Source organism: Primulina eburnea, chromosome 18 (genome assembly GCF_022965805.1).
Source record: "Primulina eburnea isolate SZY01 chromosome 18, ASM2296580v1, whole genome shotgun sequence".
Classification (NCBI taxonomy): domain Eukaryota; kingdom Viridiplantae; phylum Streptophyta; class Magnoliopsida; order Lamiales; family Gesneriaceae; genus Primulina; species Primulina eburnea.
In genome coordinates this window covers 25,193,093-25,207,606 of record NC_133118.1, presented here as the reverse complement: position 1 = coordinate 25,207,606, position 14,514 = coordinate 25,193,093, and the positions used below count along the sequence as shown (strand labels likewise).

The 14,514-nt window shown below is 34.3% G+C and overlaps 1 protein-coding gene across 1 annotated transcript; it reads right to left on the bottom strand.

Annotated features, from left to right (window-relative positions):
• Window positions 1–6,437: 6,437 nt before the first annotated feature.
• On the bottom strand, window positions 6,438–14,198 carry LOC140819395 (uncharacterized). The gene is given in 13 exon segments (XM_073179476.1): window positions 6,438–6,626; window positions 7,429–7,532; window positions 7,613–7,682; window positions 7,685–7,958; window positions 8,035–8,162; window positions 8,251–8,361; window positions 8,402–8,463; window positions 9,320–9,474; window positions 9,655–10,290; window positions 11,016–11,578; window positions 11,692–11,769; window positions 13,267–13,577; window positions 14,064–14,198. Coding segments are annotated over 12 exon segments (2,544 nt in total). The 5' UTR covers window positions 13,559–13,577; window positions 14,064–14,198; the 3' UTR covers window positions 6,438–6,555.
• Window positions 14,199–14,514: the final 316 nt, after the last annotated feature.

The following is a 14,514-nucleotide window of genomic DNA, read 5'->3' as shown; positions in this document are numbered from 1 at the left end:
CTGTTTAGGATATTGATATTTCGTCTCTGATTGGATATTACTGTTGTTTTGAATCCGTATATGCTACAGATTATTGTGAACCGGTGAGAGTATATACAGTTCAATCCGAATCAGAGTTGAATTTGAGAATTTCAGCAGTTCAGAAATGTGATCAGAATGTTCAGAACTTGAATCAGAATATCGAGCAGAATAGCAGATATGTGATTTGTACCGTATAAGAATGATTATCTTGTGATATCAGAATGTTTCAGAGTTGTTAACAGAATTGATATCGATAGTCAGAACAGAATACCAGGTAGGTATATTTTCTTTAATTTATGTTATTAACTGATTTGTTATGTCAGTAGTTCAGATCTGAAATCACGGATAGGGTCAGAAATGCACCATAGTGGATTCAGTTTTCAGTCTGATGATTGAAAATGTATGATATTTGAACAGATAGTTGTGATATAGACAGATGAAATATGACAGAAATTGTATTGAAATGTTGGCAGAAATTGTACTGATATGTCTGAATCGCTAACAGAAAAGACAGAAAAATAGAAATCAGAAGATTTATTACAGAATTTGTAAATTTCTGATGAGAAATGGGGAGTATAATTCGATGAATTTCGTAATAAGATTACTATAATACTTTCCAGATTATGATATGATATGATTGTGATTGACAGATTGTTCAATCTATATCTATTAGTTTGTACCAGATAACGTACAAACATGACCAAATGACACAGATCGATGTCAGGAAAAATGGTCAGAATAATTAGAATACAGAAATAGAGTATATCAGATTGTGATTTCCGGGTGATTTGTACTTATGACAGAGTATACCATGAGCTTTCTCTTAGATCGTGTTACAGATTGACAGACAGTCAGAATGTATTATACAGATATTGGAAGATGTTGGTAGAGTTATAGAGTGCTGGATGTTAGCGCTAATTGATATGATTTAGTATCACTGCATGACAATAGCTATCAACTTATCAGATGGGTAATGAGATAGTTATAGACAAGACAATATACGGTGAATACTACAGATTTCTTTTGAAGAAAATTCGAAGGAAGATGAAAATAGTTCAGAATGAACAGATTTAAGAAACCAACGTCGGATGATGACGATTGGTATTTGAAGCTGAAGACTGTATATGTCCTTGATTGGGATAAATAGATTGGATAACAACTACTGGTATTGTTTTGCTATGAACTGTGATTGGTCTATACGGATGTTGTATAACCAACATGGCAAGATTGATTCCGCTAGAGTTAGTTTAAGAAGTATTATGATAATATACTTCATGAAGTCTTATTCCAGATTTGAAATCAGAGGTTGATACAAGAAAGAGATTACAGAATGGATTCATTGAGATGAGACTTTGATTTAAACTCTGTTATACATTTCTTCTAATATATCTGAATTGATTGCTTATGAGTTCGAGGACGAACTCAGATCTAAGAGGGGGAGAAATGTAATGCCCGAGAATTATAGAATTGATAAACCAAGATTATCAATCTTCATTAACGTGAGACTCGGAAGACATTAGAATGCATGACATGCAATGAGGGAAGAAAAGACATGAGAAAAAAGGGTTTGCAAGACCACATCCGCGGTGCAAAACATGACCGCACCCGCGGTCATAAATTATGGATTTTTGTAAGAAAGGCCGTAGCCACACCGCACCCGCGGTGCAAAAAGGACCGCACCCGCGGTGCAGCTACAGTAGGGGGACCGCACCCGCGATACGAACAAGACCGCACCCGTGGTCGTCAAAATTCAGAAAATGAAAGTGCTGCCGAAGCATGAGCGCACCCACGCTGCTGAACACACCGCACCCGCGGTCATGCGTGGAGCTTGAAAAATAAGCCACGTTTCCTGGTGTTGCATGCAGTATATATATATAGGAATGACACGTTTTCCTTCAGAATTTCAGAAAAGGAGGTCGAAGCTTTGAGAGAAAAATCCTTACACCTTTTAGATTTGCGATTGTGAAAGATCCGTTCATCATAATTTGAATCCGAACGCGGTATCGTGTTCCTCTTGACTCGAGCTACACAAGGACGTAAGTTTTGTTACGTTTTGAGATGTTTTGAAAATATGATGTTTCTAGAATCGAATATGATTCAGATATGGTGTTTCTACTACCGTAGGCAGTGTAGAATTGAAGTCAGATTAAAGAACAGACTGTTTCTGTAATTGTTATGATTTTTTTAAAAGATATTGACTGAGATTTTGATATCAAAATTGTATATTACTGATTTTGAATGTACCGATATTGAGATTATGAGTTATATTAGTATTGATTATGAGTTCTAGTATTATATCTGGGATGTTGAGACTGACGAGGTTATTCAGATTGTATTGTTATGCCGTCGAAACATCAGCAGACTGACATCTGATCAGATTTGATAGTGATTGAGATTTCATTGTTATATCGTTGACATTGATCAGATGTTGTATTGATTTGAATATTAATCAGAACAGATTATGAACTGAGATATATACTGATATTGTATCTATGTGATTGTCATTTCCAGATCAGGTATGGACAGATTGGAATACCAGACTTCGTCTTCGTCAGACCTGGAAGACAAAGGTATAATTCATGTGATATTCGGGAAGATACAACTCAAATGAGATCCTATTTGAGTTTCTCAATAAAATCACATACTAGAATTATTGTTGTTTATTTTATGATATGATTATGATGTGTTTATAGATGATATATCCACATCTTTTGAGATGATTATGCTTTGTTTACAGATTGTTATTCATTGCATTTAAGATAGGGAGTCTTGACAGAACAGTCAAACTTCTAGACGTTCGGTGATATCGCAGCTTAGGAGAAAATCACCTCTCCTATTGTAGATGTCGATACAGATCAGACCGAAGTCTAGGAATAAGACGTACGACACCCCGATTGGGAGGGTAGGTGACAGATCAGTGACGTCTTATTCACACCGGGATCCCTAGAGTTATAGTTGAGTCGAGTCTAGACATAATTTGACTAGAACTGCATGCGTTTATGGATGTGGTTTCATAGACTATGAAACCCATTTTTATTGCTTTCAGTCATGATAGCATGTTTTTATGATTTGATTTGAGTAGCATGTTTATCTGATCTGAGTTGCATGCTTATTTTGAGTTAATTTCATAGATTATGAAATCTATTGTTTTTAAGTTATTCATGATAGAATATTTCATGATTTACTTTAGGTATATGCGTGTTTACCATGTTTTATACTGGGATTTATTCTCACCGGAGTTATCCGGCTGTTGTCTTGTTTTGTATGTGTGCATGACAACAGGTGGGACAAGATCGGGATCAGAGGATGATGAGAGAAGACGAGTTTAGCGTGGTGATTCCGGACTTATTGTAGACCTGGGTTAATACTTGAATTTAGTAGTTAAACCTTAGATTAATTTGATCTAGAAACATGTTGTACAAGACTTGTACTATTATACTGATTTGTATAATAAATTGATGCCATTACCTTCCGCACTTGTATTTAAAAAAAAAAAAATTTAGACCCTGTTTTATCTTAACTGATAATTAAATCCCAAAAGAAGATTAAGAAAAAGATTAGCGTCCGGGTCCCCACAGTAACCACTTAGGAAAGGCACCGATTTTTTCTTTCAACTTTACCCATATACGATACTAATATTACACTTTTGTTTTTTTAAAAAAAAAATTCAACAAATACTTTTATTTTTATTTTTTTATTTCAACAATTCAAATAATTTAGTCTCTCCATAATTTGTCAAATTTCAATTTAGTTCATCGATAATAATAAAAAAGTACTATATACACATACATCACGTGTGCAGAGTAACTAGTTATTATAACTTAGCAGAACCATAGAATAACTGTTTCGGGGTCATGGTATAATTTTGGACTTATCTAAAATATTTTTACAGCAACGTTTGAAATATTTATTCTTTAATATTAAACATAATTTATAACAAAATGTTTTTAAAATATTGATATATCACGTCCCTGTCATACATAATATTCGTGTAATATTTCACACACGCATTGCATATACCAAAGCGGCTAATATATATATATATATATATATATATATATATATATATATATATATATATATATATATATAAAATTTTGGAAGTCAATATTACACACATTTTTGACATTAAAAAAAAGTAAGGTTTTTTGGAATTTGATTATTAAAAATAAGCCACTAGCCACTATGAGTCCAGTGTATATACTTATGTATATAATATATGTGTATATAGATATTTTATCTACATAGCAATCCATTATCGATCATCAGAAGAAGAATTAGGCCAAAAATTAGTCGAAAACTAAGTGATAAGGGCTTTGTGCATTTCACCGCTCCACCGAGAAGATATTATTTCTAGGAACTGAGGTTTGTTTCAAAAATAGATAATTTGTATCTAACTTTTCATCTCTTCCCGGAGTTCATTCTCCGGGGAACTTTGTTTAAATTTTTCCGATGTATTCTTTCCAATCTATTTCTTTTCTTCTTATTTCGTTGGAGACGACCATACTTGTTCAATTTATCTCTCATGTTCGACACGTGCAATTTCTTTTCCATCGATACGTCTTGTAATTTGTACTTTTATTTAAGTACCTTCTATTCAGGCAGCCCCGGTCCGAATGCTTCATGAAGAACATAAGCCAGATGATATATATATATATATATATATATATATATATATACATATATATATATATATATATATATATATATAATTTTGGAAGTCAACATTACAAGTACATGGTGCTAAATAGATCGAATGTGACATTCGGAATCCTTGTCGGAGGTGGGGGTGATGTCTTGTTCAATCTTGACGGTGCGATAAGCTTTTCCTTCTCACTTTTCTAAAAGCGAGCGCTTAGGAAGCTAGACGGTTGCCCATCGTCCTGATTTTTAGATATTAATCGGTCGTCTAATCGTCGTTTAGGCGGCTCAAAATCCGCATCGCTTAGATTAATACATAATTTTTTATTTTAATTTTTTTTAAAAAAATATTTTACATATTTGTTAATCAATTTGTTTATAACGAAGACGATGAATATGCCATGAATTTTGAGTTTGAATTCGATAAAATGAATTATTAAAGAAATATTAAGATGAAAAAGAAGAATCAGATATTTAAAGTAAAAAAACCGTCAAAGACCGAAAAAACCTGCCTAAGCAAAACGTCTAGATATTAGATGGTGGGTGGCCGATTTCCTATCGCTTTTCCGAACATTGATCCTTCTACACGATGGCAACAGAAGTCTAAAAGTTTGACGTAGCCTTCAGATAGGTTAAGATGTGTAGTTTGGACCTTGTATGGGAGTTAGGGTTGTCAAACGGTGGGTTTTAATGAACCCAACTTGTTATATATTAATAATATATTTATATTTCATATTAAATAATAAATGTTATAATTTTTAAACTTAATTCACAATATTCTCGTTACTTGTTACTAATTAATTATTAAAATATTATTGTTTTGAATGTAATTCTGATCAAGGTACTATATTTTTAATGTGTAGTAGAATAAAAAAAACGTGTCAATACTCAACGGGTTTCCGAGTTCAACCAGGATTTTGCGACAGGTCCAATTTTTTCTCGGCGTAGTGGGTCCTACAATTGGCTCAAGCATGGTAGGATCACTTTATTTTCAAGTTAATACATCGAAAGACCATAAAATGGTAAAAGACGAGAACAGATGTGTCAATTCGGGTGAGTTAAATCGAGTTAAGCAATAGTACTATTCAAAAATTGTCCCAACTCGAATCCAACCCGCAACTCGAAAACTCTCAACCCGAACTTGAACTCGAATCAACCCGATTTTGAATTTTTTAAAGAAAATTAAATAAAATTCAAATAATAATAATAATATTTAAATTTAAACACATAATAACAAAAACTCCCTCAAATAACAAAAACTCCCTCATATATATTATTTAAATTTGAAAGTCTAATCGTAAAAAAATAAAGTATATTTACTAAATCAAATAAACAATTATTTAAAAAATAAAAAAATGTTCAAAATAAATATTACATTATGAAAATTTATTATATAAATATACAATAAATATTTTTTCAGACATAAAATATATAAAAATGTAGACATTATTTATTAATTATATATTTTTAAAAAAATTAAATTTTCAGGTCAACCCGGGTTGAACCCAACTCGACTCGATCATTTTTTCGGGTCAGCTATCGGGTCCAACTCGATTTGACCCGAACCCGAAAACTCCACACCTTATTTTTTTCAGGTTGAACCGTGTCGGGTTGGTGGGTCGTGTCGGATTTCGACACCCCTAGATGAGAGTTTATCAGGCAAGATTTTGTATTTTTTCCTATCTATCAAGAGGAATCAATTTCAAGTAAAACACAACAAAAAACCAACTCTGACTAACTTGGTCTTGAATTTGGCCTTCGACAAGATATATAACTCATACAATAACATCACCTCAGGTGAAATGAAAAAGAGCCAACTCGGGGACAACCGTAATTTTGCGTTATGTTTCCAAGATGATATCTAAAATGATCAAAACTTCAAATGAAACGACCTCAGATCACACCAGTGGAGATGCTGGAAGTTGCATAAATCTTCAGCGAATGCTCGGGTACACAAGTAAAACCTGTCATACCAATAGAGTGCAAAATGCTTCAATGGTAAATCGAGCATCATGAGAACAGTCATCAGATAAAAGGGACTAAAAAGGTAATAGTGAGCATCTGTTGATTTCATTCATTTATGGGAAAAATTCAAATGACCCATGTAGATACAAGTGATTTGTCCATCAATATCAAGTTTGTAATGTAATCAAGAAGGATTCAAGGGGACGAGCGCAGGCAATCACCTCCATCTTCGTATGGAAAAAACACCAAACTTTACGTGCTCTCTCTGAATTTATTGATTTTCTGATTTATTATTATATTTGCTCTTCGGTATTATAGCTAAAAATATTCATCCTCCTCAAAATGTCTAGCTCCAATTCTCTAGTAACTTCCATATTTCTAGGTAAGAATGTTCAGACTTCTGGGACATCAATTAAAGTGTTGCTATATAATTTGCAGGCACACTGGGTTGAAGAAAAGAATTAGAATTTGAATCCAATAAGTGTTGACTTCATTGCAAAGATGAAGCAAATTCAAGGATTGGCTTGGGAACTCATCTTATCATTGTACCGGTCTCGAACAAAAGAAATGGAGTGATAAGAAGATACCAGGTCTCGCTGAAAGCTATAATTCGGTAGAATTAAAGGAAGACACGTAAGACATGGCTATAACCTAGAACCTAAAAACAAGTACTCCGTAAAATTATCGACCACTTCATGAAATGGTATTCTACTAAAGTTGTACGACAACAGCATTAGGATATGGAAAGGCAGAATGGAAGAGAGCCAGGAACAGATCTGATTAAGAACTATTATTGCTTACCTTTCTCTTTGACATCTATTTGCAGAGAATCAAGAGTAATAATGCCATCTGTCAATGGGAGAACTTCAAGCTTGATGGTTGCCTGAGAGTGAGAAGGGACGGATCTGGTGCAAAGAGAGATGTATTTTAAATGTGATTAAGACAAAATTGAGTCCAAGAGGAAAACTGGATGAGAGATGATTACCCAAGTGGAACTCTACTCTGTAACCATAAATGTGTACAACCAAGATCGTTACTAGGCATCACATCAGATAAGAACTGTGTTCCTCATTCAACGGAACTGATTGTAGACCATCTTCCACTTTCTGTCCTTCATCCATAGTCACTGAACTCAGGTGCCGCACAGCAGTTCCTCGCCTATCAGTATTTGTTCTCTCTGACAACTCAACAGAAGAACCAAAAGGACTTAGTGGTGAGGACGGTGAATTACTCAAAGACACCACAGAAGGAGGAGAAGTAAATGATGCAGGGGCAAGAACTGTAAGCGTCAGATCGTCTGATGTCCAATTTGATGCTTGAAGAGTTAAGACCTGAAGATTTGAAGAGCATATGATGAAATTTAAAATTTCAGATGGAAGAAATTGGTTGCTTGTATTCGTATATAACCTGAACTGGAAGTTGGGTCCCATCTGACCCAAGTGTTTGCTTTGACATTTCAGATGCAACGGAGATCATAAGATCTCTCGAAATCCGAGGCCGCCAACTTGTCGTCTGCTTGAAGAACAACTTAGATTCTACAAATATGGAGACAGAGTATAAGTACAGTGATTATAAGGTTCTCTTAAGAGTCATCTCGGAAAAGAAGTAATTTTGAACTTATACCAGTATAGTTGCATCGACATGATACAAGAATAGCATATTGATCAGCTGATGAAGCACTTTGTTTTCCTTCAGAAATGGAGAAGTTTTGCCGACTTGATGCGGCACTTCCAGCTGGCAAGCACGATGGTTGTAAATTACCTGCCGCTATTACCCTTGGGACCTCTCCACAAAGAAGTTGCTGGTTTGAGAATAAAAGAATGTTCTTCGCCTCTCCTGTCACAATTTTATAGCACATTTAATCTGTCAAAACTTTTGGGTCAAGCACCAAGCAAAAAACAAAAGCAAGTGGTCATCTGCCAGTTAACACCACAAAATACTACTTATGGAATGAGGAACAGCAAGTTAAAAAATGATAAAAGTTCATAAGAGAACAAATGCAAGCTTCTATTGCAAAGGAAAACAATTCTATCCCTTTTTCAAGTGAACAATTCTTTTCAAAGAAATAGATCCTTGTACACTTAAGTGTTGAGGTGTATGCTGTATTTTTTAGAGCTTGGGAGATAAGTTATCACATCCGCAGCACCAAAATTTATAGGCTCCAATCCCAGGAAGCACATTTATCATTAAATTTCAGCAGATGTTTACATGAGAAACAATTATGCCTCATCACAAATCATGGATAAAGTTAACTTGATGTATATTATGAAACTTTTTTATTCAAACGTTAGCCAATGAACACCACCCCAGAAAAAGTATCTTTAAGATATGCGATGATAGAAAACATTTCTGTAATCCAATAGAAGGAAAGGTGAAAACCAAATAAAGTAATCATCTCGAACAGGTAAAGTTCGGGTTTCCATGCAAGTTTGAATTTACACATGAATTTGATAGAGAAGAAAGTGAAAGAAGAAATCATCTCGAACAGGTAAAATGAGGTTTTCATGCAAATTGAATTTTCACATGAATTTGATAGAGAAAAGAACGTGAAAGGAAACCTCAACGAGCTTCGCAATCCCGGGCTTGTGATTTTAACAGATGTAGAGACATGCAGCAAACATGTCAATAGAGGAAGTTCCTGATTTTTCAAGTTGCAGTTTGCAAGTTAATATATTTTCCGAAAGACACAAACCTCAGTGCTAAATTTGGCAAATGGTAATCATTTCCAGCTTCTATGCATGTAATCGGTAAATTTAATGGTGGTCCATCAGCTGATGTCTCTTCAAATGTTATTGTTATGGCATCTATAAACACCACAATATCTGAAGCATATTCTGGGGAAACATTCTGCGGGGAAAGAAACATTCTATATCAATTGGTGTATTAGAAAGACTAAACAAAGCCAATCAGAAAAACTTGGGCTTTTCCTACGGAAAAGACATTCATAAAAACTAACTAATCTTCAATCAAGCTAAGAAAAAAATTATGGCAGGCAGGACTGAGGAATAGAAATAGTAAAAACCACACCTTTACATGAACACAAAGAAGATCATCCGTATTGCAATCAACAGATACAGAATTGATTTCTACGGGTTGAATTATTTCTATATTTTTCCTCCACCTTCTCCCAGGTATAAAAGTTCCTTCTAAACCACACCTAACAGAAAATCTTTCCGGCTCCAGTGGTACACCTCGGAAAGATAGAAGTCCTTCATTTCTGCTTTTTCCACTTTCTACAAACTTACGGAATGAAAATTGATTCCAATCTTCTGGTTCAAAACTTGGTTTTGAATTAGAAGTTGTGACAAATGAAGGCGGTGGTGCTGAATTTTGAGGAAGTGAGGACATAGAATAACTTCTAAAATTACCAAAAGAGAATAGTTGAGAACCAGAAGATCCAGATATGGTAGGTTTTGTGGGCGAGTTCCGAATACTTGAACTAGAGCTCAACACAGAAGGCGATACCGCTCGAGCTGGTGGAAGACTAGAATTATCCACAGGAAGCAACCATTTTAAAAGATCACCAGAAGTTTCCAGCTTCTCTGAAGCTGGAGCATGCATGTTCTCCATAATTGAATTTCTTTCTTGATACATTTCAAATTGAAGAATCTCCAGGATGGGATCTCTCACGAAGTCAACACCGATATTTAACTGTAATAGCACCTGTATCCTTCCAAACAAGAGACCGAATTCAAATAAGTATCGATACCTACAAATCAAGGCAACCACAAACCATCATGTAAGAAGAAAAAATACAGTAATTAAATAAAACAAGAACTAAGAGGGGAACAATTAGCTCCGGCTTTCAAATAAAACAATAATTAAAAAACCAAAAGTCCTCATAATCTTGCAAGTGTAAAAGTTAAAGCAAAGACTAGGTAAATGAACAAATGCAAAACTTCCAAGTGTTTTTGTGTACATGTGAATAGCACGATTTACATGTTTACACTTTGTGTTTGCTAAACTTTATGTTTCAACTCATCTATTAAAAAAATACTGCCTGATAAAAGTCACAAGACTCATAACTGGTAGATTCTACTTTTAAAGCAAGGCATCAATGAGCACCCACATACCCCACACAATAGTGATTGCCATAACAAATGAGTAAACCATCACAAAGATGTCCTAGCTCAGACTTGAACTGCATGGTTGATGCTCCAGGCATCATTAATATAAGAATTCCTAAAATCAGGAAATAGTATAACATGGGTAAAAACTTTAGTATGTTCCAGCTTTAGGATCTTAGTAGCTAATTACACAGTAATGAGAATATGTGTATGAACTGTAAATTAAGATATATTATCGATTAGATAATCTATGCAGCAAGTACATCTTCTGATATAAGAAATAAGACCTATGAAATTCTTTACGGTCTGTGTGAAACATACCACTATGTCTCCATTTGGAAGGGAACAACATTTGGCAGCATCTCTTACTAACCCCCCTGATGTACGAGCATCAAATTTACCTCTGTCAATCGCCGCATTAGTTGAATTCTTCTTTTTCATAATCTTTTCCGTTTCTAAAGAATCTCCACTCAAATTTTTTTTGAATGTTTCAGAAGTCGCGAATTCGTATTTTTGCACTCTTCTTTTAGTCCAAAGTGGTTCATATGACTGCGCAATTCGAGCAAAAAAATGTGAACTTTTGAAATTTTGCAACAATTGTTTTGTCTGCCGTCTGTAATCTTCCATTCTGAGGAGAGATTCACCGGTTGGAACATCCTTTTGAGACTCAACCCCTTCCATCCCATTTTGATCATGTAGCCGACCAGCACTCAAGTCCACTCTCTGAGTAACTGGATCTTTTGGACCTTCAATGTCTCCATTTTGTTTATCATTGCCTTTTCCAATCCAATTTTTATTCATAACAGCGGCAACTTTAAATGGTGTAATAATTTCAGTATCTTGCTTACATGCAGACAGACATATTAGTATATGGATTTGTTCACCTAAGGACAAAAGCAAAGCATATAAGAAAGAAAAATTCAAGGACCTACAAACATAAATTTGAAACTATACACGTGTGCCAGTGAGAAGAAACAAAGGAACAAAAAATAGTTACCAGGAAAAACAAATTTGCGATCCAAGGAGCGAAGAGAAAGTATATCTGGTGCTTCCATCCATTTCTCAGGAACTTCTTCTGAGAAAAGCGAATCAAGAATTTAAATTAGATCATGCAACATTGCAACTTGAGCACATCCCAGGGGAGATAAATCAGATCCTTTTGCAGGATATTTCCAAACAAGAACTAAATGCAGCAAAGGCAAACTTCTAATCCCCATTAAACTAATTATTAATAATATCCAAAAGCAACGAAACCTAAAATCTGATTTAAGTGAAAGTACTTACGAATGAAACTTCTTCTCTTGGCATTACATAAAAATTCAAATTTAAGCAGATCGCTTGAAACAAAAATGCTGACAAACAGACATAAGCTTATCCAAATATGACAGTCTCTGCCTTGACAATTGGAGCAAGAAGCCGTAATTCACTTTTTTTATTTGAATCTTGACCAAGAAAGGAAAGCAACTAAATTTAGCTTTGTGTATTTCGCATGTTAAGAGTGCATAACATCAAGATTTTTTTAGTTCCCTTTTTCGCACAGTTATTACTGGCTAGGAAGTTTCCTATTCGTTTACTCGTGACAGTGAAAAATTTCGATTTGAAGGTGAAAAGTTGCTACAAAGGCCAACACTTTCCAGAGTGACAAATTGAGTAAGAACTGAATGGATTAGAAAGAGATAACCTAGCATTTTGTTCGAGGCATCTTTATGAAGCATTCATGACTTTCATAAGAGTAAACATTTTCTGAGACAGTAAATAAAGAACTCGGGCATCATCAGTTTCATTCCATCTTATAAACTCAAGACTAATATTTTAATTTTTCCACTGGAGCTTTAATCAACAATGGGCTTGGACACGCAGCTCAAAATTAGCATGACAAAGCTTACGAGTAAACACTTCATAGTCATGCTGTCAATTTAGATGCTATCAAAAGGAAATAAAAAAATGCAGATACCACAATATCTATTTTTTTAAGGAGCAACATTTAATTTTCAATACAAAAGAAATGTCAATTTTACAGACACAATCGCTTGCTTTCACATCGAAAGCATGAAAATCAACAAGGTGATTGAGCAACAGCAAGAAAACCTAGATTCCATCAGTAATCGGTCGTCTTAATTAGTATGTGTGGCGAACATAGACAAGCATCTCACTTGATCAGAGATCAAGGCTTAAAATACTCGATGCAACTTTTCAAAGGGTGCCCATTTACCAGTCTCGGAGTTAATTTCTTTCCATATTTCAGTGGCACGTCATTAACTTAGTTCCTGATAAAGCACCAGCTTTTCGGAAAGCCAGCAATGTGAAGATAACAAACTGGCCGGAGTAATCAAGACAGCAAAAACAATGAATGAAAGAAAGAAATTAACTAGTTAATAAGATGGGTGTCTAAAGACTCTATACCTTCAATCTGCAAATCTTCATTTTTCACTTGATAAATATTAAAAAAAGAAAAGAAATACAGTAATATAAAAGATATTTTTGATGATAACGAACAAGATAAGAAAAACTGCATAAATGATAATGCATGATTAAATGGAGCAAGAATTTAAGATGGAGCAAGGAGCCTTACTACATGGAATGATTATCAACCCATCATTTTCTGCAACATCTATATGGCTATTAACTTGAGAAGTACTCTCTCCACTATAACTTGTGGCGCCGCCGTTTTCACCCGCGGACTCGTGATTTTCTGCATTGCGATTTCCGGAAGGTGTATTCTCTGGAAATGAATCATCAGAAAAAAGACCCTCTAACGTAGTAGTGGGTCTTGACTCATAATTTACCTCTAGCTGAGTCTCTTGAATTGACGGCAGCTCCTGAATTGCCGTCTGACTTTGAGACCTCGTCATTAAGAAATTCATTTCCAACCAAAAGTTCTTCCTGTAACACCAAACAAGATTGCAACTATTGAATTAAAACATTCCATACTTCAAAGAAATCTGAACTTCATTATACAACCAATGACATAACACACCATATGTTTTAACTTAAAACTCTTTTGGCACCATCATCCACATACATAGATTTTCAGAACACAATATTCAATCTGTTAGTTGGGTAAAGAACTCCAACAATGACATTGTGGCTGATACATATGCATTTCCATACACATAATGCTGGATTCAAAACATTTATTTCCAATCAAACATAAATAACAAGGTTTCTTTGAAACATTTAAGTACATCTACTCTGTCAAACTAACCCAAGGCTTCAACTTCAACAATTCACATCCATCAAAATTCAAAAATCCCACATACTATTCCGCAAATTCATAAACAATTACACACAGAACACGTAGATTACGGATGAATCAGATGCAGATGACAATATACACAAACAGCATATTCAAACAATCGCGAAATTCACCTGCTCGAATCTGAGATCGATTACGGATCGCCAAAACAGAATCTAACAAAGAGATCAACTACGGATGCTTTCGATTTTGAAGCAGAATTGGATTTGGAATTAGATTTGAAAATTAGTGAATTAGAATTCTGTTGTGATTGGTTTATAATATAAAATTCTATTTAAAATTTATTTTTTGTTTAAAAAAATAATATTTAAATTTGAAATTTTAAAATTTTATTGAAATAATTTTAATTATTTTTTTACATAAATCAATATTTAAAACATATCATTCACATTATTTAAAATACATAAATTTATGTGAGACGCTCTCACGGGTCATATTTTTTGAGACGGATCTCTTGTTTGGGTCATCCATTGAAAAAATATTATTTTTATGCTAAGAGTATTACTTTTTATTTTGAATATCAATAGGATTGACCTTTCTCACAGATAGAGATTTGTGATACCG